The following is a 25015-nucleotide window of genomic DNA, read 5'->3' as shown; positions in this document are numbered from 1 at the left end:
TCTACTCTTTAAAAAATGATCCATTAAACCAAAACAAAATCAGATTTTTGTGAAGAATTGAAAGTGCAGTTTGCTGTCAGAGTTTAAAACCTCATTGCTTTATTGCTAATATGGAGCTCAAACACACAGTCGTTACAGAAGAAAGCTTTCACGACCTTGACCTCCCACCTCCGTCTTCCTCTACGTCCCTGTCTGTCTCCATGCATCTGTTTTTATGCCTGTAACTTTCAAAAACGTACACATGCTTATTATCCACAAGGCTTTGCTCAGCAACATTACAATGACACCTGAAAACCAAAGATGACACATGATGTTCCATCATCAGCATGGCACACACTGAGAGTTAGCTGAATGGACAGCTCCCTTCTTCTGTCTTCTTTTTGTCCTGTATTTGACATCTATCTGTGCAAGAACAACTCAAGGTGAGTGAACTTTCTGCTCTCCAAAAAAACAAAAACAAAATGTGCTTTTTTTTCCCTCCCACGTTGTTATTCATGTAAAGGTTCTGCTACCACGATGAAAATGATGGGTGATGTCTGGAGGAGAGGACACTTGTTTCTGAGCTGAGCTGGATCCTGTCTTGACTGTGAGGTGTGTTGATTTTCCCCGGGCAGGAAAATGGTTGGGAAGTCCCTGATTGCTGGCCTGGTGGTCCTTCTGGTGGCTGCAGTGAGCCTGTTCCTGGGGGTCTTCATGGGGCTGGGGAAGAAAAACACGCCTCCCCCCTCTGACTACTTCTACTCAAAGGCTGCTGTGGCTGCAGATGCTGGGAAGTGTTCAGAAGTGGGGAGGTAAGACGACTCTGATGCTCTAAACTTTTGATTTCCAGATGTGACATTCACTGGTATCACATTGTCGGTGTTTTCAGGGACATTTTGAAGAAAAATGGTTCGGCCGTGGACGCTTCCATCGCTGCCTTGCTATGTGTCGGCCTTTTGAACGCTCACAGCATGGGCGTCGGAGGAGGGCTCTTCTTTGTCATCTACAACGCCTCCACAGGTGAGTGCGCATCGTTAGTGTCAACTTGCCAACAAAGTTAACTAAGCAAAAATCCTCAATCTGTCCTCATTTTCTGCTCAACAGGGAAGGTAGAAACCATCGATGCGAGGGAGACTGCGCCCATGAACGCCACCGAAGACATGTTTGGCAACAACACCAAGCTTTCTCGTACAGGTAGGGACTAGCTGTGAGCTGTTGGAGTATTTCCCTGGTGCAGAGAGAAGAGAGAGTCACTCAAAGCACATCTGGCTTCATTGAGTTCGGTGACACTGACACTGAAGCTACTGGAACAGGACTCTCAGAGGCTAGAGAAGGATTTAGAGAAGATGAATATTCGTCCGGCTCCTCTCGGATGTTCTATCACACTTAATCTTTCTCTATCTTCCCTCGCACCTGTTGGTGGTCACATGAAAATGAAATACCGAATCTGGATGTGCTGCTGCACCTCCACACGGACAAGGGACAGAGACAAAGCTTGTGAAATTCAAAAATAGTGCTATTGCTGTTTCCACCTGACAGGTGGATTGTCCATAGCCATTCCCGGGGAGATCCGTGGTTACGAGATGGCACACAAGAGGCATGGCAAGCTGCCATGGAGGGAGCTGTTTGAGCCCAGCATTGCCTTGGCTCGCGATGGCTTCCCTATAGGAAAAGCTTTGGCTCACGCCATCTTCAAGAGCAAAGAGTCAATTCAAAGAGACGCCAACATGTGGTGAGGATGAAACATTAAATACACATACACTTGAAGGGCAGCAACAATTGCTCTGCTAACTCTGCTGCTTTTTCTAATTTCATGAATGAAATTAATATAAATCATAAATTAATTTGAATATAGTCCAAGAATCTGTGCTGGAAACTTAAAGGAATAGTTTGACATCTTAGGAAATATACTTTCTCTTAGCTTATTGTTTTTACACTAAGCTTTTTGTACATATTAAATGAACAAGATAAAACTTGTGGATAAAGGTACAATTTGTGTTCTTTAGAAGTACTGGTAGCTACATTTATTTTACTTAGGACTGTGTCAGGCCGGCCGTTTCCCCCCAGCCTCCAACCTCTCCCGGCTATAGCTTCTGTGGATGTATTAGAAGAAAGGGACACTTGACTTCAAGATGAAGCCCCATTCATTTAAATGCAAATTACTCACCCAGTGCATGAGGCAAAAAAAAAAAAGTTTTCCTGCTTCCTGGTTGGCTCCTGCCTTGTGCGGCACACTGTACATGCAAATTTGTGTTTTGCTTTCATGACCCTACCTGCTCAATCCTGTTGGGCCCATAAACTTTACACTGGGATGACGCCACACATATAATAAATAACTTTTCTAGGTTCTGGAAAGTTTTCAAATCTAAAATGGTTTAATCTTAATGGTTTAAAAAAACAGTAATAATTAACCCTGTTTGAAGTTGCATCTCTTTTATAATGGTAGTCTATGAGAACAAGGCTTTTTAGGCCTGCAGGGGTTTTTTTGTTGCAGAGAGAGTGGCCACTGAAACAAATTGGCATGTGGCTGTAACCATATTAATGCATCCACAGTAGCTTCAGGTTTAATGAACAGACATGTATTAATCTTCTCATCACTGTGAAGTCACACATTTTCAAATTTGAGTCATAACGGCTTTAACATACATTTAAAAAAAAACAACAACTGATTTTCATATTCTTCTTCTCATTTTCCAGTGAGGTGTTTTGTGATTCTCAAAAAAACATCCTGAAGGAAAATGATATCGTTAGATTTCCAAAGCTGGCCGACACGTACCAACGAATAGCAGAAGAGGGACCTGACGTGTTTTATAACGGGTCAATGGCCCAGAGCATCGTGGAGGACATCCAGGCGGCAGGTCTTGTTCTCCTGTTCATTTTTACCTTTAGAGATACATGAATGAACAAATGTTGTCAATAGGCTCAGAACTCAAACCAAAGCTTTACAGAAATACAGCAATCAGCTATTAGAACTTTATTCCTCATTTTAAATTTCACTCTGTTCATTTCTGTGCACGTTCCAGGTGGCGTTATCACCCTAGATGATTTGTTGGAGTACCAGCCTGTGCTGAATGAGAACCCTCTGAAGCTGAACGTTGGGGAATACACCATGTATGTCCCAGACGCCCCCTCCAGTGGCCCTGTGCTGGCACTCATACTCAACATAGTGGATGGTGAGCAGCTTGGCCAAGTGCTTGTGCAGCCATGCAGAAGAAAGGATGTCAGGTTTCCCCAGGTCGTCCCTGAAATGTTTCTCCGCCCGGTCTGGAAGCAGAAAACAGAGCTGCTGCTCGGTTCTGCTTGCCAAGTTGAATTCACCATCAACACCCCATCTGTTCAGACAGAGAATCTTTAGTCATGCTTTAAATAAAAAGTGGCATCATTAGTTTTAAATGAGGGGTAAGATTTAATGTGTTCATATATGACTCTGGAGAAACGTGTCCCCACTAGATTCCAGATCTGCTGGAAGGGCTCATGTTGTTATTTGACTTAGACTTTAATGACCTGCCATGGAGTGAAATGGGCTTTTAGCACAATGATGGAGAAGCCTCATTACCTGAGTGGGCCAAGAAAATGTAATTCTTTATTTGCTCCAGACATGATTTTTCCTGTGGATATTTTGCAGGGTACAACTTCACAGACACAAGTGTCTCTACAGCAGAGAAAAAGACTCTGACATACCATCGCATCGTGGAGGCTTTTCGTTTTGCTTATGCCAAGAGGAGCCGACTCGGGGACCCACGTTATCTCAATATTACTGATGTAAGCCTTAATGTTATTGTTATTATCCTTCAGACCTTTATTTTGGAGCATCTCTATAGTGTGTGAAATGCATTGCTTGAGGGCAGCATGATCGTTTTTTTTAGCCCTGATTTTAAAAATCCAGGTAGTGTCTTCTGTGTTGTTACAATGGCCAGAACGAGTGCTCTGCATTAGTTTAGCATTCATGACAAACAGCTCTGCAACTGACTTGTTTTGTTCCTCTCAGCTTATCCAAAACATGACTTCAGACTACTTTGCTGATGGCATAAGAAGTAAAATTACAGATGACACCACTCACCCAGACAGCTACTACGAGCCAGACTATTTTGTCCCAGACAACCATGGGACAGCTCACCTGTCGGTCATAGCTGAGGATGGAAGCGCCGTGGCCGCCACCAGCACTATTAATCTATAGTAAGAAGTTAGAGAATTTGAAATATATAGCTTTTCCTTTGTTTTGCTGCATATGATCTGTGACTTTGAGTGAATCACTCATTAAAAAGCTGTTTTATTTCCCCAGCTTTGGTTCCAAAGTCATGTCTCGATCAACTGGAATCATTTTCAACGATGAAATGGACGACTTCAGCTCTCCGTACATGACAAATGGGTTTGGAATCCCTCCCTCGCCCAACAACTTCATCCAACCAGGTGTGGCTGAACTGAATTGTCACACCTGTATTACTCCAACCCCCAGTTTAGGTTATACATTTTGGACACGTCTGTTTTGGTGGATGGTAGTGTTTCTAAATTCAGTCACAAAGAGGATGTGACTTGACCCTTTCTCTAGTGAGGATGATGCAGAGGTGATGTTTCCAGCAGCCTTTCATTTGTCCCTGCATCTGTCACTGTCAGGAGCTCACAAACAGAGTCATCCTTCTCCAGTTTTAGAGCTATAAGCTCATTTTCTCACTCAAACTGCGGCTCACTGCTGCTCTTTGGTTTGTTTGCAGTCATTTTAAATATGTGGCAGATTAATGTGGCAGCTTTAGGTATTAAAATGCTGCGTGGGGACCATGAAACCACAAGGTAAAAAGTAAACAATTCTCCATTAAGCAGTCGTAGCAGCCTTCTGTTTATCTGTTGTAGGGAAGAGGCCGCTGTCTTCCATGTGTCCCACTATCATCTTTGACAAAGACAACAGAGTGAAAATGGTTGTAGGAGCGTCCGGGGGCACAAAAATCACCACAGCCACCGCCTTAGTAAGTCTGATTCATTCACATGCGTCCTCATCCCACAGACTCACACACACTTAATTATTTAACGTCTTGCATTTTCTGGCCAAAAACAGGTAATCCTGAACTCCCTGTTCTTTAACTATGACCTAAAGAAAGCCGTGACGGAGCCACGAGTCCACAATCAGCTCAACCCAAATATGACAGTGGTGGAGCAGGGCTTTGAAAAGGTGGGTGGAGACTTATGATGCAAAACAACATCATGGAATATATGATATCACTAAGCAGCCTCTGGTGTTGCTGATTAATGAAGCATTACTCATTACATACTAATGTGACTACAAACTTAGAGTTTTTTGCAAAGCATACCATGCCTTTTTTGATTGATTGTCTACAGCCCAGACAACCATTCATTTCAGCTCACGACAGTATGAAAATCAACTTGCAAAGGCTTGAAACTTGGGATAATACTAACTTCAGTTTGGTATTTGAGATTGTATCAATCATCTAAATTCACCAACAAAAAACGTTTAAAAACAATCCCCTCTGTCACCTGCATCATCACAGGACGACAACCATAATTATGAATAATAAATAAAACGTAAGCAGTCCTAAGACACTATAGCCATGCTATTGTGTTAGCATGCTAACATTTTCTAAGTAGCGGTAAACACAAAGTACGACGGGATTGTCATTCGTTTTGCAGTTATCAACTGTGGTTTTGGAGATATTACAATTTTGACCTGATGGTGGCGCAAGATGAGAAGTGATGGGATCAGCAAAGTCACCACAAATAATCCTGAGGGGGGCGTGAATGTCTGCACCAAATGTCATATTTGTTGGAAGATCTTACTGAAAACCAAAAAATGTCAATCTCATGGTACAGAACTAGAGAACAGAGGGAAGGTCAGGGTCTCACCGAACTCACTGGGATTCATCCTCCGGACATCATGAAATAACCAAATCTAACTGGCAAGAATAACAAATAAAAGGTGACCAAGTGTTTCCTCCGATAGATGACCCATCTCAACCAAGTTTGAGATTCATGGAAGTTGATTTTCATAGCGTACTGGGTGCTAGAAAGGTGGGAAATCATTCCACAGATGTGTGACATTAGAAAACAATAATCAAGGATATTAATGTGACATGATGGAGAATATGTTCCTTTTAGATCCTGTTATTGACCTCTATCACAGAACAGTAATACCTTAACCTCCTGCACAAGAATCTACATGTTTGTTTGTGTGTGTGTGTGTGTGTGTGTGTGATGGTACCATGGCAGAGTGTCCTGGAGGGTCTGGCCCAGAAGAACCACGTAACACAACTGCTGAGGACTCCAGACTCTGTGGTCCAGGCGGTGGTGCGGCAGGGGGAGCGTCTCTGTGCAGAGTCTGACCCCAGGAAAGGAGGCTATCCAGCAGGATACTGAGCGTGACTTCAGGGCCTCCTCTGACCTGTCAGCCTGGAACGTCTCCTCAAAGACACTTGGACAGAGCCACTATACACAAAAGGTGCCTGCACTGAAGACTCAAGCAGTGTTTAAGCTACGGAGACACAGCCACCAATCCTTCTCTGAGATGAATTTCTTTTACTCAAACATGGAACATGACTCCATTTCAATACCTCTTTTACTCCAACTCAACGATTCAGCATTACTTTTTACTTTGGCATTATTTTTGTGTTTTGAAGTAAAATAAGAGGTTGCACCTAGTTTGACTCCCGTATCATCACTACTGGATACTGGTCAGGAAGGAGATGTTTTACGAAAGACCGAAACACATCTGCTTTATATAATAACCCTGCATGATACAGTATCCAACATATTAAAAACAAGTTAAGTACCAAATATTAGGCAAATTATAATGTCATAATAAGAAAAGTTCTTAGGTTTCTTCACTATGTTTTAGGTAAGAATCTGAGTGGTTGTAGGTTGTCCATGTAGTATTTTCTTTTTATTTCTTTTATTGTCTAAGGAAAAACTATTGTCAATAACTGGACAGTTTGTCTGAGAGGGGAGGAGTGGGGCGGGGGAGAGGGGTTGGGTTTCATGTCAAACTGGTGAAAAACCATGAATTAAAAACATGACCAGCAAGCAGGTACATCACTTAAATATAAGAACACCTCAGGTTGTTTGCCTGTTTTACCAAAATGTCTACCTACATCTTTCTCCTGATGTAAGTCGATCCTGCAAGAACATTATTTAGCAGAAACTTACCGTGTTGTTTTCTACCGTGACTCTATAGTGAAACTATTACTTTTTGAATTGTAAATGTTTAATATCGAGTAGAGGTTAAGTGAATGTATAGTGTATTCTGAAAAATACATTTGCAGATATATTTTTCTAAACATGCATTGTTCCTATGCCATGTTTGTTGCCATGCTTGTTATTAAACATTTTGAACAAAGATGTTATATTTTACCATAGAAACTGTGCTGTTTCTGTGCGGGAATGCCGGTCCATGAAATCACTATATCTTATCTTTTAGTTTGTGTTGAGTCAGGTTTTGTTCTACAGTGTTAGTTCAGAACCTCATGTATTGTGGTAAATACATTTAATCCAGGGCACATACAGTGAGTCAGGACAGTTAATCAGATGTTCACAAGAACTACAACCAACAATTATTTCCATTATCCATTAATTGTTTAATACTAATTAATTTAAAACATTTCCACAAAAAAGTTCCATGAAAACATTTTCGTAAGCTCAAAGTGACGTGTTCAAATTTCTTGTTTGTTTGACAAGCTGTCATAACTCAAGGAGGTTGTACTTTGAGCTAAATGCTAACACAGGCATGCAAACATCCTTGTAAAACATAATGTTAGCTCTCAAAACTCAAGGAGACTGTACTTTGAGCAGTACAGTTATGTTATGTTATGTTATGACATGCATGTTAGCATGTCAACATTAGCTAATTAGCACTTAACACCGAGTACAGCAGAGGCTGATGGAAATGTCTTTAACACTGCGGGTCACAAACCAAAGAACTGGACAAATCTAAATTTTGATCTGATGAAGGTGCTGGATTAAAAGTCAAGGGATGCCCAATCTACATTAAATTCATCATGAGGAAGATCATGAATGATGATCATGTCCGTGCCAGATTTCATGGGAAGTCATCCAATAGCTATTAAGAAATGTCACTACAAACCAAAAGTGTTAACCTGATGATGACACTAGAGGAAAAGTCAGGCTAGCACCAAGGTCATTAGGATTCATGGCCATCCACGGATAGTGGTTACGACATTTCAGTCAAGACCAAAGTGGTGGACCAATAGACCAATAGACCCATCCTACTGCCATGTCAGTAGCATGGCTAACACAGAGAAAAGCAAAAATTGGATTTGATTCCATTGATTTTGTTGATTGACTCACCATTTCAGCACTAAAAAAAATACAGTGAAAACATTTTTTAGGACATAATGGGTTCAATTATGGTCAGAAAAGATAAACAGAAGCTGTGGAGGACTCAGGACCCCTGAAGAGTCTGACCCCTTTTTACTTTCACTCTTCAGTGAATTTCAATCAGTATTCAGTAAATATCTGTGCGCTCTTTGAGCAAATGAAAAACCAAGTACCAGCAACAATGAGAATGCTTCACTGCCTTTAGGTAAAAACTTCAATCTCAAAAATGTCAGCTTTTTGTCGTCCATAAATTTTCAGAGCTTAAAAAAAAAAAAAAAATCTTTTCAGTTGCTGTTTTTTAAATCTCGTCACTAATGGAAGAATTCTCTCAACTCATGGAAATTGCTCTGCTGCACTGAAAGCCTTTTGGTAACCAGCAGCGTCAAATACAAATAGGAAGCTTTCTGCGGTAAATGGTTCTGCCAAACTTGATGGATAATGATTAGTGGTTTAACTCCCACTGCAGCACCACCATACCTGCATTCTCTCTGGGTTAAAAGTATAAACTGAATGTTCAGCTCTGCACTATGTAAACACGGAAAAGCGTTAGTTTATCCTAAACTGACCCTGTGACCTGGCTCACATACTCTACCTACTGTTTACTTTCTGCTTTTTAAGCAGCAAATGACATAAAGTCAAACATGGCACTTAAATTGATTCAACAGGACCTTTCAGGGGGCCGGCACAGGCTGTAAATGGGACAGAAATTTCCTGTCAACAAGGCCGGACAGCTCCAATCATTCAACCACCAACCTCAGAGATGCTTGTGCACCAAGACAAACAAAACTAGTAAGTTTAAACCCTGCTGAAACTTTAACTATCCTGTACCACACAGATATTCCAACTGCAGACATATTCCTATTACAATTATTCTTATACTTGTGTCAGATTAACTGAAAACTAAATTAGATGAAACAAGTCGTTTATTTTTTTGAAAGAAGCGCTTTCAGTAATGGATTATGGGTCCGTCAGAACAAATGTAATGTTATCAGCCAAAATGGTTCTCACAAATCGTGTCAGACATAAGTGGAATACAGATACAGTATCTGCTGTTCTGTCATCGCAAGTCTATTACATTATAAATGTGATCACGATTTCTTTCCTCTGGATTCCAGCTTCATCAGTATTCTTCTGGTGGAATATGAATCATCCAGGCCACTGAAACACATTCATCTTGTAGCTAACTGTGATATTACCCTCATTCATCAAGTAGCGGTGGGTAAATCAGTGCTGCTGTGACAGCTCCTGATAAACTTTCATTGTTTCTGTGGTGCCGTGGCCTAGCATGTATGTTTGTCAGACAAAACTGGACTGTTGCTGTGGCACAAGCTTTTAAAAACATGTGTTCATTAACAGGCTATCATTCAATCTGTAACAGACCACAAGTGAAGAGACAATAGACCCATTCTTAATCTACTGGGAACTCAGCCTTATTTATCTCTGTGGACATTGTCCTATTTAATTATTATCCTGGCAGTGCGTGCAAAGAGTTCCACAATTACCTCCACTTCAAAATATTTATAAAAGAAATCCTTTAGAGCTGAGAGAGAGCGGAACAGAGTTTCACCACCATCTAGTGGTGAGCTGAAATGACTCAGCTCAGCAGGTAGAGGAGGTGTGTGTCCTTCTCAGCAGCACAAAAAAAAAACAATTGAGTTTGTTGTTGAAAAAGGAGCAGTTAGAGTCGCATGGACACTGGTGGTGCTGGTGACTGCAGCTCCTGGTCCAGCAGCCGGAAGAGCATGGCACTTTTGTTGCACTGTGAAGTTTGTCCCAGAGAACGGTGGAGCTGAGCCTGCAGATAGTGGACGTCACGCAGCCGCTCCTTACAGTTCAGTTTTGAAAAATAGGCAGCAGCCTCGTTTAGCGTGTCAACAGCCAACACCGCCAAATGCAAATCTGCAGGGATACAATAAGCAGCAGTGTATAAATGTAATTGAACAACCACATGACTCTGTGACATAGAGATCAGTGTTCAGCAGGGGGGCTGAAGCTGTTACCTGCTTGCCCTTGTCCGTTTGGCCTGAACCCAGCCACCGCCATCTGACAGCGGGCTGTCAGCAGCAGGGCTCGGCCCTTGTCCATGACTGCTCCGTGGGCCAGGACAGGCTCAATGGCTTCATGCAGGACACTCAGAGCCTGCTCAGGAACCCCCAGCATGAGCTGAAGAGAGGAGAGACAAAAAAGACAATAAATAAACAATGCGTGCACGCCTGTCCTGCTTTTATTTAGCATTTAAAGCTGTCTCACCGCACATAACGTCTGTGGTGATTTGCATATATGACAGCTGTAACAGAATCTGAGTGAAGACTGTTTCTCTGTTGTGGATTACCTGAGTAAAGGCCAGGTGAAGGATGGTCTCTGAGGCCAGGGATTGTAGGTGGTGCTGTCTGGCCAAAGCCAAAGCCTGCAGGAGCAGAGGGAGAGCTGTGGAGAAGCCAGACGACTCCCAGTGAAGCTCAGCAGTGGAGAGCATCACTCTGTATGAGATATAAAGACAAGAATAAAAACATGACTTGGTCTGATCCCTGAAAAAAAAAAAAAAAAATTTTTTTGGAAAAGGCATTTATTTTTTATTCAGTCTTTTTATACCACAACACTTAGTGCTTCTTAAGATGATGCATAATGTGAACATCGTACATTAAATATTCATGACAGCCCTAAAAAAGATGAGTCAATTCAGTTCCACAAAAACTAAGATAGATTAAGTTAAGGTGTGTTCACTCTCCTCTACACTCCAGCAAACAGTTCATCATGTTATCAGAAAATGTCATCATAATGCGTAATTGTAACAACATAAGTGGCCGTCTACCTGATGACCATCTCTGTACATTTAGTCTTCTCACAGCGAACCTGCAGTTGTTGTAAGATGCTGTACGCCTCGGTGCTGCGGTTGAGAGCCTTCAGAACTTGAGCTTTCCTGTCAATAAACACATCATCACTGCCACGGCACAATTTACACCTGAATGAGTCAGCCATTGTTAAGATTAGAACTGAAGATCTGTGCCTTGGCGTTACCTGTAGAGACCTTCTGTTTTGTTTAAGGCAGAGATGGCTGTGACTAGCAGCTCCGCTAAGTGGTATTTTCCTTCGTTCATATGTCTCTCAAACTGGATTTTAAGATCGCACAGCATCCAGAGCTGAATCAGAGATTGAAAGGTAAATAAAAAAACAATTAACATCTTTTTTTTTTTTTTTACATTTCCTCTCATTAACTATGACTTTTTGACATGTGTTTTACCTAAACATAGACAAACATAACAACATATAAATGTTGGCACTTTTATTTGCTATCCCACTTAATTAAATGAAGCAGTAGTTAAATCTACTCATGATGAAGAAAAAAAACTTGAGCTAAACTCCTGCCAACCACGTTAGCTTAGCGGAATAGCAGCAACTGCCATCTCAGCTATTGACTCTATGCCAGTAGAATTCGTTGTTTACCTACATTTAAATCACATATGTCAATATAATAAAATATAAATTCATTCATTATATTGATTTAAATATAAATATTAATAGTAGACAGATAGACACTAGACGTAAATAATGTCAGACAATTGGACACCAAAGAGGACATTCTGGTAGATACTGCATTTTCTACTAGTACTTTGTTTTGTCATTATCTAAAGGCAGACTGTGGTATTGTAATATGTAAGTTCTATGGTAATGATTTATTTTTTTGGTTAAAAACTGAAGGCGAAACAACTTTCTCATCCTTTATGGTGTTTACTAGTGAGCTTGCACATTTTTCCTCAACTTCACTCTTTCTGCAGTCATAGCCTTTGTAGGGCAGCAATGAATAATACAATTTAGGGAGCACACCTTGGCATGCTGCGAGTGGGGAGGAAACTGCTCTTTCAGATGCCGAAGAATCTCTGAAACTGCATTGTACAGGCCCTGCGACAGAACAAAGGTACAAAAGGAGACAAAAGATTTAAGGGCTGAACTCTACCCAGGAGCTGGAAAACAGACCTGATCAATATTTATTACCTTCCCGCAACACTGGGCCAATGAACTAATGGATATGCAACAGCGGGGCAGAAAGCAGACAGACAAGATCAAATCAAATGTGTTACCTGCTCAGCGTGTAGCTCGGCCAGGTGGCAGAGAGCCACGGTGAACGCCTCTGTGTTGTTCTGCTGGACGCTGAAGTTGACTGGCTCCAGACTGCTCATGTTGAGAAGCAGCTGGGCCTGCTGCAGAGCCATGGTGCTGTACCAGACAAAGGGAGCCACATTAATGACTTGTCTATGGCTGCTGTATTTATGCTCTTGCGAAGCCTGACTTGTACAGAAGATGTTCAGAAAATTTTAAACCCATGCATAAAAATATTAGATATTTCAGTCGTGTTTCACAGGGCAGATTTAATTTGAGTCGGGAGAAGGCTGTGAGCTAGCATGCAGCCTACTGACAGTAACAGTGAAGTGAAGTGACAACTGTGTGGTGGGGTGGCAAGGTGATGAGCCTGACCTCTTGCCGTACATCCTCCATATGGACGTAGTCTGAGCCAGGCTGATCTCGATCAGCTCCGACAGACTGTGCTTCCAGTGCAGGATGTCTGTGTCCTTCAGTGCGTCCATCAGTTTGTGTGCTGTCTTACCCTGTGTCGCCCCCTGCTGGACCAAAGACTGAATGCCCAGAGATGCCAGGTACTACAACAGAGAGGATTATCAGTCAGTGTGGTGGATAACGCATGTGAAGGATCAAATATAAAAAGGTTTAGCAGGTTTAGCCAAGACACGTGGTAAATGATGCATTCTGTGTTGTTTCGCTTAATGTTTTAATTTACTATTTCATTTGCACTCATTAAACGTTCTTTTAGTCTCAGTAGGTTATTATTATGTTATTAAAACAACTGAGTCAAGATTGCTAAATAGGAACTTATAATGAGAGGTACTAAAGTGCTGCTGACAATTAATATGTTTATCCAAAAGCCACTGTGTAACAGCTGTACATGCAGTATAATTACATAAAGAACATCTCTTACAGTATTTTACTATTTCTTTGACTTTTCACCAGTTACAATGTGCAAAACACCTGCTGCAAAGAACCAAACTGATGTATGAAATTCTCTGCTTCCCTCACAAAATGCTGTCCTTGAAGACAAAGTGCAAAACACTAACTCTACCTCAGTCCTCAGAATAGCGACACGTAATATTTGCACAAGATCAAATCCTCATTACTAAGTGCTAAGATCAGTGAAGAAATGCAACATGTGTTATCTTAATATAACCTCGACCACTTCATCACCACTATATGTATCACAGTAGTGTAAAAAATGGAAAAGAGATATAACTTGTTTTGATTTCCATCAAAATGTTGCAAAGTATTTAGTGAGAATTACAATAGTGTAAATTGTAGTTTAATGTTTTATGTTTTCATTCATTTTGATATTATTGAAGCTTATTGTATTTTACAATATTAAACCTACTGTGGATTGATTTATTTAAGCTTTGGTGTCTGGAATAAAATCAAACTTTGTGGTCGTCACCAAACAGACACAGTGAACTGATGCAGTGAAGGGTTAGTGCAGTCACAATCATTGTTTTACCTTGTATGGAAGTAGGATTTGGATAGATGCTAATGTTTTATGTAATTTGATACAATTGTTTTTATTTTGTGTGCTACAAATGTGTGTGCTATGCAAAAATTTGAGGTATTGCATTTTGTGGTACGTCATGCAAATTGAAGCTGTTATAAAAATTGAGCCAAAGCAATTAAAAAATAATGAACAACCACAGCCAGTTTAATATATGCATACTTATTTAAGAGCTTATGCAAAACTCACTGGCAGGCAGAAATGGGCAGCCATTTTCACTGAATCCTCAGTTAACACTGTGCTGTCAGATCCCTTCATCTGTTCCAGTGTGTAGAGCCAACTCTGGTATAAGACACAAAGAGACAGGGAGAAATAATCTAAGGCACACTCATTAAATTCAGGCATAATGAATCATGGTGTCAACAGTGGTGACACAACAGTAACAGGAAGCAAAATAATAATAATAACAGTAGAAAAAAGTATCTTACCAGACAGTGCTGCAAGCACACATGGTCATTAGACTCCTGGGCAATGCGGATAGCCTCCTGCAGAGCCAGATCCGCCTGCTGACTGAAGGGAAGGGAAAGGAAAAACATCTATATAATTAAGGCATTTATACTTTATTTATGAACTTGTCCTTCTACTCAGAATTGCCCCAGCACGTGTACTTACTAGTGACCAAAGCGACAGTGCAGGCTTGCCAAGTTAAGAGCAGCATAGCGGAGACTTCGACCATAGCCCTCATCCCCGTTGCTCTTTCCCTCACTTCCGGACAAGATGAGGCGGTCAAAATAATGTAAGAGACTGTGGGCGGAGAGGAAGATGTCCTGGACTCTCATGCTGTTCAAGTAGTTCAGGTAATGCTGAGGAGAGAGAAATGACCATATAGCTGATGAAGGACATACCCCCTCCCCAGGGATTCTCTCTGGTAAATTATGAATGGACATAAAACATAAAAATTATAATGAGTTGGGGTGATGAGTCTTACCGCCTCAGCAAAATCGGGGTTAAACTTCAGCATGTTGTTGAGCTCTTCCTGCAGTGCAGCGGGCTTTAGAGCTTTGTTCTCATCATTCTTCAGAAGATATGCCTGGTGACAGATGTTTTAAAAAAAAAAAAAAAAAGGTAAGGGCCTTTGAGTGCCACAATAGCACATCTAGGTTTGACACAGGATGTTGATGGTTAAAATTTTTCCTATTGCGTCAAATCTGCTAGTTTAAACAAGATGGCACTAATACATTTGTGTTCACTGCAGCCTTGATTTAAACACTCACCTGTCTTGCAAGAAAGTACTCTGCTTGTTTTTGTGAGAGGGGACCTCTGCTTGGAGCATTGTCATTTCTAGAACCAAAATAGTACACAAGACTCTGCTGTAAAAATCATCCAAATCACATTAACATCAAAACAAGTTTATATTTACCATGATTTAGATGTTTTTCACACAATCAAGGCAGGGAAGACATATGCGTGTTTGCCCAATGATAGTAGAACAGTTTATATAACTATGCAACAACAGCATCACTAACCGAAGCTCTGACTCATGCAATGGTGTGTCCAAGTCCTCTTTGTCCATTCTGTCTCCTACATTGTCCTCAGTGCTGGTGAGGTCCATATCAGAGTCGTCGGCAACCAGCGCTGGCAAACCCACCTGCCCATCGGTCGGCTTGGCATAGTGACTGTGGTAGTAGTGCTGCAGAGACTTGTAGAGTTTGTAGACCTGACTGAAGGACAGCTTGTTGTACGCCAGGAGCATGTGCCTCATAAAAAGACCTAAAAAAAACAGGTGAGACACAGCTTAATGTCTTTTTAATGAGAATAATACAGACAAATCATGTGCCCTACTCACCCACAACACTGGTTTTATAAGCCTCAGAATCAAAAGCGGTGAATGGAGTGGGAAGAGTGGAAAAGAAGTACTCCATGTCTTTCAGCTCTCCATCTGCCATTTCATGCAGCCTGATGGAAAAACAATAGCCTCAGCAACTAGAAATGTCAATATTTAAACATTATTGTGATATTATATTGTTTGGGTTCTAAGTATCATGTCATTATGTATCGTCTTTCCCTTGCTAAAAGCTATATTATTATGAGGTGATACAACTTATGGAGACCATGAAAGCCCCAGTAGTCTGAGCCTAATATTGATTTTTAACATAACTACAAGACTGTATGGGTACAAAGCAATTAAATCTAGTCGGTGTGTATCAAGCCGAAGCACCTGAGTTTCACAGCATATGCAGTCTGAGGGCAACACTCCTCCACTGTCTGCAGGAACTGGCCAAGAGTCAGATCTGGACCCTGATAAACCCCACATGAAACAGAAGATACAGCTATGAGACACCTGCTTCAATACAGTGGAGTGCAAGACAACTGATTCAACAAAACAAACCTGCTGCAGGGGCAGAATCAGCTTGTTCAGTCGTCTTCTTTCCGGTAGAGTGATTTTGGATGCGGTCATCTCATACAGCAGCGCCAGCACAGAGATTTTATACGGAGTCACCCAGTCTTTAATGCCAAACACGTTAGCATGGACCACTCCGTTCGTCATCATTGGGTTGAAATACAAACTTTCATGTACACTCGCCATCTTCAGTAGGTTAACTACGGTTGCTACAACTACTACTACTAGGCTACGGCGAAGAAAGACACCAGTTTTAACGTACACTGGGTCAACGTTTAACGGAGAGGAAAGTTAAGACAGGCAACAGTCAAACAAGCAGCAGCGAGCTAGCTAACGTACCAAGTTCACTGAACATCAGCTAAGTCCTGCGAAGAAGCCGAAAACAAGTCAACGTTTAGTCTCAATTAACTTGCAGATGAGGCATCTTACTGACAGCGACCAGTCACTTCGACATTATCGGGTAATTTGGTTTATTGTAAACATGTTGATAAAATTTTCATTTTTCCTTTCAAACCGCCCTCCCTCTGTCCCCTTAAAAATACGTCATAAAGAGGCAGTGCATTTTTTTTTCATTAAACTTTATTTGCACATTTCAAACTTGGACTCTGGTTCATAGCAAGGCTGGGACAACAACAACAACAACAACAACAACAACAACAAACACTGGGAAATGAAAACGATGATGTCCAAGTGACGATTTTCTGCTTTCAAAGGCTGATACTTTGCGGCGTGTAGTAGTCAGATTTGAACACCATATTCCCAAGGTCACCTTTATTTTGAAGGTCTTCACCGGAAGTGCTATTGCGTCTGCCTTGACCATGGAAGCCCTGTGCTGAAGTGGATTTGATGGCTGCCATCTTATAAAATTAATTGCCTCCAATGGCCACAATGCGTAACTATATCTATGAATTGTTCTAAATTTTATTTTGACAGTGCTCACCATTACAGGCAGAGCTGTAGTTCATAGTTCAACACTGTGACCACCAGATGGCAGCATACAATAAAATCATCCACAATTCTATCAAGTATCTATGGTATCAAGGTTGACACAACATCATCCTCCATCACCAGACATTTAAAAAACAAACTTTTTGATTAGTCAAATAATGAAAGATTATAGTAATTTTAATATTTAACACGTGATTGAATATGGATAAAATAGATAATGAATAGTTTGTGGCTTTAATACTAAAACAGCTCAGGGCTCTACCTCAAATGAAACCTTTTCTTTAAGAGTTCAGCAAGTGACTATATTGATAATGACTATTTCTTCATCTTAAGGATGGAGTTACGCATCGTGAATATAGCCTATATAGCAAATTAACCAAAAACTTTTGCAGGTTTTGTGAAAGCCCAGTATAAGCAGTTTTAAATGCATCAGTTTAACATGTTCCCATAATATTATGGACGTTGTCTCATTTAGCAGATGGCTGACAGTCCTGGGAACACTGGAGGAGGCTCTCGGTCCCAGAGCTGTGCTGGAGAGAGTCCTGTCTGTTTCTTCACACATCCTTCAGGAATGTGTTGGATACCTGGTGGCACAGCACATAGCTCAGCTGGTCCCACTGGTGAGTGAGAGGAGTTTAACTTATATTAAGTTAAATACACACTTCGTAATGTTGTTTTAGTGCTAGAGGTTCATCTAAAACCCAAAGTGTGCTCCCATTTCAATATTTATGTTTTAATCATCAAATATGAAATACTGGGATTTTAGGAAACGATTAGTAGCTATACAAATCAAAACAGAGTTTTCAGCTATGTCTGAAGCTGCTGCCTCCACTATTACCTCTACAACTAGTAACACAACTACTGCTACAACAACTACTACTAGCCGCATAACATCTACTATCTCTGCTTATGCCTTTCTTGTTTATTCTGATCATCCCTCGCCTGTTCTCCTCTTATTTAGATGAGTGCTGTAACTCTGGAGACTTCAAGGAGGACCCCAGGTGTCTCTGTGGATAAAAAACTCCAAAACAGCCTCACGAAGACATTTGGCACATCTGTTGAGGTAAACATGTAAATAAGTGACAATCATCTTACAATATCTGGATTTTTCAGTCAGACTATACAGTAGGCAAAGACTTTTCCACTGACTCTCAGTGAGAGTTGAATCCTGAACCTCTGGTGTCTAACAGTCATAAACAAGTGGCCATAAAGCTACAAAGTGGGATCATTTTAGTTTAGGTTCACTTATGTTTATTTATGTAAAAAAGGGATGTTCTTATACCCTTACAACTTCACAAAGATCTATGGATCTAAAGGCATTATTGTCATGTACAATGTCCATTGTATACAAGATGCAAATGGATTAAAATCTACACATTATTTCATACATATTCATCACCCAAACATTGCTGTTCTGTACTGCTTCTAGGTTGAGGTTGTAGCCAGTAAAAACTAGTGTTAATTATTTATCATAAACAAATATGTAGCTCACAGTTTTCACTTTTCTCTCACATTCTACACGCAGTAAAAAGTTGCTTAAGTGAAGTGTAATTTTACAAGTTAAAGTGGGTGGCATACCTTTTTTTAGTTTTTTCTTATCTGTTCCAAATGACCTATGCATCTTGATTCATTTACAAATCATTTAAAAAGCTTGTTGTAGCTGCTAATCTGAAGTGCAAGCAATTGACATATGCATGGTGCACCGTGATACACTGCCCAAACAATATTATCTCCATACTGACATTTTGAAATAAAAAAACAAACCCAATTCAAACACCAGAGACATTCAGTTATCTTACATTAATTAATACAGAGCCTCAGACTTCAGTCAATCAGATCGGAGCTCTGCACTACTCCTGCTAAACTGGAATGTGTAAAGGTAACCCCTGTATTTTCCTCCAGTATCCATTATAGTATGTGACTTCAAACACAAAGACTGATGTCACCAGGTCACATTATAACAGAACAACAAAGCTGCAAAACCTGATTTTTATCCACATAGTATTTCACCATATTTATGCACTTACCTCTCGTAGTGCACTCGTCATTTTGGTGTGGCCATACAATTACCTCACTACTCAAACAGTGCTAGTATTTATCTTTAGAGGGGCTGGTAGGAAGATTTTGTTACCTCCAGACAGAGCCAGTTCAGCTAACTGGCTGCTGGCTATAGTTACACATTTAAGATAACAAACAGACATGAGATTGGTACCAATCTTTTCATTAACATCATAAGAGGAAGTTATTCAAATTTACAGAACATCCATTAATAAATATGCACAGTATCAGTATGAGGGAGGAGCTCAGTAGCACGACAAGCTAATCAGATGGAACATTTCTGTGTTGCTGTTAGCTAATGCCCTCAGGTAAGACTCAAGGTTCAAGGTTTTATTGTTGTCATTTGTATGTATGACATACAGTACATATGTATGAACGGATACATATGTTCTCGCGGACTATTACTATTACTAAGATATCCCTTCAGTGGATATGATACATACAGGTGACAAAATTAAAAATATACACTCTTTGGTACATTTGATACTAGTTTGTCTGTCTCCTCAGTCATTTGATTACATATTTTAATATACCAGGGAAATATTTAGATTTCCAACATTGCATGTCATTTACATTGTAATTTCATCAGCATTCATAAACATGCTCCCCCTTATTGTAGCGCTATAATGGGAGATGCGTTTAATGTGTTCAAATTAGATAAATCCACTCCTGTCATAGAAATACATAGCTTTTATCCACCTTTAAATTGTTCTTATCAGTAATGTGTTTGTTATTAGTCTTAGGTTAGGGAGAAAAGTGTCATTATTGGATGAACTTCAAATGTGAATATAAGAATGGCATAGGAAGAGTAAATTTGACTGACATACTGAAGCCTGAAAGGTGAAAACAGACCAAGAACATAACTATGTACCGATACCTGTATATGAAAATTTGTTGGGGCATGATCCCCGAAGAAGTTTAATGACAGTACAATACACAACTTTATCCAGGAGATGGCACTATTGAAATACCAGCTCATTCAGTCTGGTTCAAAATTTCCTCTCATCAGAAACCAGTGTGAGAGGGAGGAGAGACAGTACAATCAATGTGCCCCCGACCCCCACCCCCACCCCCCATCTCCATCTCCTCCGTCTCTCTCTCTCATATTAAGGTAAAGTCAGGAGACGGTGCACAGTGACACCTGTCAGAGTTTATATTTTTGAAAAGCTTAAATGAATTGACTGTAAATGCCTCTGTCAATACATGAGTCATTGTAAGCTAACATTACCAACTGTATGACTGCACAGTTTGTAGGATTAGATATGCAAAGGATCAGCACAAACAAACTTGTGTGTCGTGTCTTGTGTCTTATTCGGCTGAAAAACCGTCATTAGCCTCCAGGTTTCATGACCATTGGATAACGAAAGAGTTTGACTTTTTATCTATCAATCAATCTATCTATCAATCTATCTATCTATCTATCTATCTATCTATAGGCCATAATAAGTCCAAACATTAAGTAGAAAAACCATATCAGGAAAAAAAATATCCTTATTTATTCTAACAGTTGCAAAAGAAAAGAAAAGAAAAGAAAAGAAAAGAAAAGAAGAGAAAACACAACAAAACAAAACAAAACAAAACAAAACAAAACAAAACAAAACAAAACAAAACAAAACAAAACAAAACAAAACAATTACCCACCATTATGTCAGAATGTGTCACTTCTTCAACAGAGGATATTGAGTTATTGAATCTGCCCCTCTTTGTCCTGAATGGAAAAAACTTAATTACAATCATGAAAAAAAATTAAAAAAAAATGTTTTTGAGTAAATATAAATGCTTTGATTATCAGTTGGCACATCATCAGTCACAATTATTTAACAGGAGTAATTTCACTGGATTTTCTTTACCGAAATACCATGGAAAATACCCTCATGTCCCGCTGATGAGATGAGAAGATAAAGGTCTGGTCAGCTTATTTTAGCATAAAGGCTGGAAACAGGAGACATAGCTACCAGCACCTACAGCTCACTTGTTAATATGCTATTTCTCATTAATATAATACATACAAAAACTGAAGAGTTAATATGACATATGGAGCTTTAGAAGGGCTGGTAGAAAGATTTGGTTGCCTCCGGACAGAGCCAGAGTAACGGTTTCACATTTCGAAGTCCAACTAACTGGCTGCTGGTTCACATATTTGAGCTAACGCACAGACATGAGAGTGGTAGCAAATATGTGTCTTTCTCAAAATATAAAACAAATGTTTATTTAGCATCTTAAGAGAAAGTTAGTCAAATTCACAGTACATTCAGGAATGAACATACACAGTATCAGTATTGAGGAGGAGCTCAATGGCATGATAAGCTAATCAGATGGAACATTTCTGTGTTGCTATCAGCTAATGCCCTCAGGTAAGATTCAAGGTTCAAGGTTTTATTGTTATTTGTATGTTTTACGTACATATGTATGAACAAAATATTGTTTCTCATGGACTATTCCTATTACATGTAGCTATACTATATATCACCTTTTTAAAATTAAATTCAGCTGAAGAAAATTTATTGAGAAATTGTGAGGATGCAGGTGGTTTTATATTTTCTGTAATGGCTGAAAACCCATCATTGCCATCATTTAGATGTGATAACCAATGACATATTATTGTATATACATAGCTGTGCTCTTCACTATCTTCTCTCTTTAATAATGCATGTTGTTCCTGTCACTATTTTTAAATATTATATTTAAAACACAGCCACAAAGCCATACTCTGTATTTTTCTGGGCATGTTAAAAGGAAGGTCACTGAGACCGCTGTGCACCCAGCCAATCTTTCGCTACCTTGGAACATGGTTTAATTAATTAACATATTGAACTCTTCCATTTTCAAAAAGTCATTTTTTCCGACCCTTAACAACTCAAGGATTTTGCATAACATATTTACACATCTTGCCAGTCATGTTCTTACAGTCTTTGAAAATGACAGAACATACACCACGCATTTTCTTCTTTTCGAGCACTTGTGTAACCTCAGTTTGAGTAGGCTCTCATGTTATGGTACCTTTTAATCATCATGGTATCAAAACAAGATGATTGCATTTTTGCTCCTGCCTCTCTGCTGTTTTTGTCTGACTCTTAAGCGTGTGGAATAGATTACCAGAGATAAACTTATTGTCCCTCGTGTGAGAAATGACAGACCTCTGTGTACATTGACCCTGACTCAGCTTCCTGCTGCTTACTCAGTGTCTCTAAATGGATTAAGTTGTCAGTTGGACAGCCCATCTGAGATTTTTAATATCCAGCCTGAGGTATATCAAGCAACCGTCTGCCAAATGGTATCTGAGGGATTTACTTCGGTTTTATTGCAACTTTGTCTCTCTCTCCTTTCTCATCTAAGATATGGTCATGCCCTCTATGATTCCTTGAGGGTATTTCACTCGTACATTAATAACACATTGAGGAGAGTGAATAAAAATATATTCCATGAATTCCTGAGCAACTATTATGTTTTTTTTCAACTGCAGTTAGTAGCATATGTGAGGTGGAGAAATTAAAACTACCGCTACATTTATTGATTTCCAAGCCTATTTTTACATCTTGGCAGGTTTGCATCAGATTGTGTGGTTTCCACCAAACCCAAAGCCAGATAAGACTATAAAAGAAGCACAGGAGAATATTGAGGACTTAATGGATTTGGGCAGAGACACTGACCAGAAGCTCATTGACCTTAAGTGAGAGGACACACAGCTCGTTGGACCATAAGTGACACCCACCTCTCTATTTATGCAATAACTCCCAATTTCATTCTCTTTGCAGAGACTCAGTCTCTTTGAATGGACCTTGAATAAAGCCTTGACTTCCTCTATCCATGGTGCTGAAGTACTGCCCATATTTATCACAGTATAGGCTTGAGGAGTGGAGTGAAGTCTGTGACAGTGCATTTGGACCTATTTCATCACATCAGGTATCCAGAGAGAGAAACACGTCAGTTGTTTGTGTGTGTTTGTGGATTTCCTTCCCTGGAAAATGTGTTTGGTTTGTTGAGCCTGGTTATTTGTGCTTGTTTGTGTATCTGCGCGTGTGTTTGTGTGGGTGTGCGTATGTGTGCGAGTGGGTGTTTTTATAACACAAAAATATCTTGTAACAGTTGCTACTGTTCGTGACAGAGCCATAAACCAAAAAAGCCTTAACAATACACTGAAAAAGTTTTCAACTTCCATTAAAGATGTTACTTTTTTTTTTTTTCTTTTTGTTTTGGGGGGCGGGGGGTGTTGAACTGTGAAAATGGTTTGATTTTTGTTGGCCAATTAGGTGTGCCTTATTACTTAATCCAAAAATGCACAGATCCTCAAACATTGTTCTGTACAAGTATCATCGCCACAGAGCACAAGAATTGTTTCAACAAAAGTGAGGAAGTCCTGGTAAATTAGAAATCTGTGGTTCATTATTAAGAGGAAAAGTTCTGCTAACACGTCTTCTTTAGCTGGGGAATGCAGGAAAACTTTACTTTATCGTTCACATTGTAAAATCTCATATGTTAAAAATAACCGGTGATTCTATAGATGCTGTTTTTATGTCCCAGTGGCCATTGAAACTAAGTTAACTGCCCGAGGGTGTTGCCAAGATGGCTGCTGAGTGGCGAGACTTGCTTATAGGGACTTTGACCCTCTGACATGTCCAATAGGAGTGTCTCCTGAAATAAATAACAAACAATAATGAACATGTGGTTAAGCTTATGGTACAGTCACGGTTTGGTTGTCGTTTGGTTTGAAATAAGTACTTCCGTAAGGTAAGAGGGCACCACATTGTCATGGTTACAATAATAAACATACAGTTCATGGATAAAAGAAACATCAATGACTAAGGTTGATAAGCTGCTGGCACAGATGACCTTGGGGGTGGTTTTCTCTTTTTAAGGTGGACAGTCTCACATAGGTGTGTAGGAAACTCAAAATGTTAATGAAAAGGTTGTATTCCTGCTCACTGTAAGCACTGGGTTTATTAGAGATCATGCAGCTTTGTCAGGCATTGAATTCACAGTACAAAACATCTTTATACTAGAGCCAAACAATCAAAACAATGAAAAGAGACGAATCTCAGACACCTTGCACAATTTATCATGAATAATTGATTAAATATCCCTAAAACGAGACAAAACATGTCAAAATCCATAGAGTATAAAGGTATTTTTTATATTTTTTAATTTGAAGCCTTACAAAGGCTCATGACTGAACCTTTGATTTAATTCAGTTAAATCTTTAACACACGTCATGCCTATTTGTTTATGTAGATTGTGTTTGTTATCTCTCCATCAAAATATCTTTATGAATTTCTAGAGCCATGATACATAAAATGTCAGTTGGACAGTGAAATGATTATCACCTTTCATCAATAATACAATACAGTTAGATGAACTGTCTACAGTAAATGGTGGAAAAGCATTAGTCATAGAGAAGTATCTGTAGAACATACTGGAACTGAGCTTTGAGAGATACTGCAGGCAAATCACAAGAAGCTTTTTCAGCTCCACAAAACAGAGCTGTTTGCAATAGTCTAGTTTGTTTAAATCCGCTGTGAATTTTTCTTGCATGAAATACCTCAAGGACACCTTTATCCGGCTTCCACCCACAGTTCTGCACTCTTCTTGTCTCACCATACTCATCGGGAATTTAGTTAATACATTGCAAAATCATTTATCATTTTAAAGGAGTGACAACAACAAGGCAGCAGCAGCAGCAAAGGCTACACGATTCTTCATGGTAATAAAAGAACTTTGAGTCTGATTAGTATCTCCTGTCTTACAGTTTTAAA

At 39.8% G+C, this 25015-nt stretch overlaps 2 protein-coding genes across 2 annotated transcripts; one reads left to right on the top strand and one right to left on the bottom strand.

Annotated features, from left to right (window-relative positions):
* Positions 1-618: 618 nt before the first annotated feature.
* Positions 619-6342, top strand: ggt1 (gamma-glutamyltransferase 1). The gene is made up of 12 exons (XM_022757758.1): positions 619-791; positions 869-999; positions 1084-1173; positions 1519-1711; positions 2677-2837; positions 3003-3152; positions 3605-3741; positions 3968-4155; positions 4262-4389; positions 4828-4940; positions 5030-5143; positions 6196-6342. Exons 1-12 carry the CDS (start codon positions 619-621, stop codon positions 6340-6342), a joined length of 1725 nt encoding a protein of 574 aa, XP_022613479.1.
* Positions 6343-7531: 1189 nt separating this feature from the next.
* Positions 7532-16722, bottom strand: anapc5 (anaphase promoting complex subunit 5). Its single transcript, XM_022758792.1, has 17 exons — positions 16248-16722; positions 16077-16156; positions 15705-15814; positions 15385-15628; positions 15133-15199; positions 14847-14948; positions 14531-14721; positions 14347-14428; positions 14108-14200; positions 12790-12971; positions 12396-12531; positions 12142-12216; positions 11335-11456; positions 11129-11236; positions 10649-10796; positions 10317-10479; positions 7532-10215 (listed from the first exon to the last, which is right to left on the bottom strand). Exons 1-17 carry the CDS (start codon positions 16443-16445, stop codon positions 9995-9997), a joined length of 2322 nt encoding a protein of 773 aa, XP_022614513.1. The 5' UTR covers positions 16446-16722; the 3' UTR covers positions 7532-9994.
* Positions 16723-25015: the final 8293 nt, after the last annotated feature.

This window comes from Seriola dumerili, unplaced genomic scaffold (assembly GCF_002260705.1).
Source record: "Seriola dumerili isolate Sdu_G_001 unplaced genomic scaffold, Sdu_1.0 BDQW01000017.1, whole genome shotgun sequence".
Classification (NCBI taxonomy): Eukaryota; Metazoa; Chordata; class Actinopteri; order Carangiformes; family Carangidae; genus Seriola; species Seriola dumerili.
The sequence above is the reverse complement of the archived record's forward strand: the minus strand, read 5'-3'. Positions and strand labels throughout refer to the sequence as shown.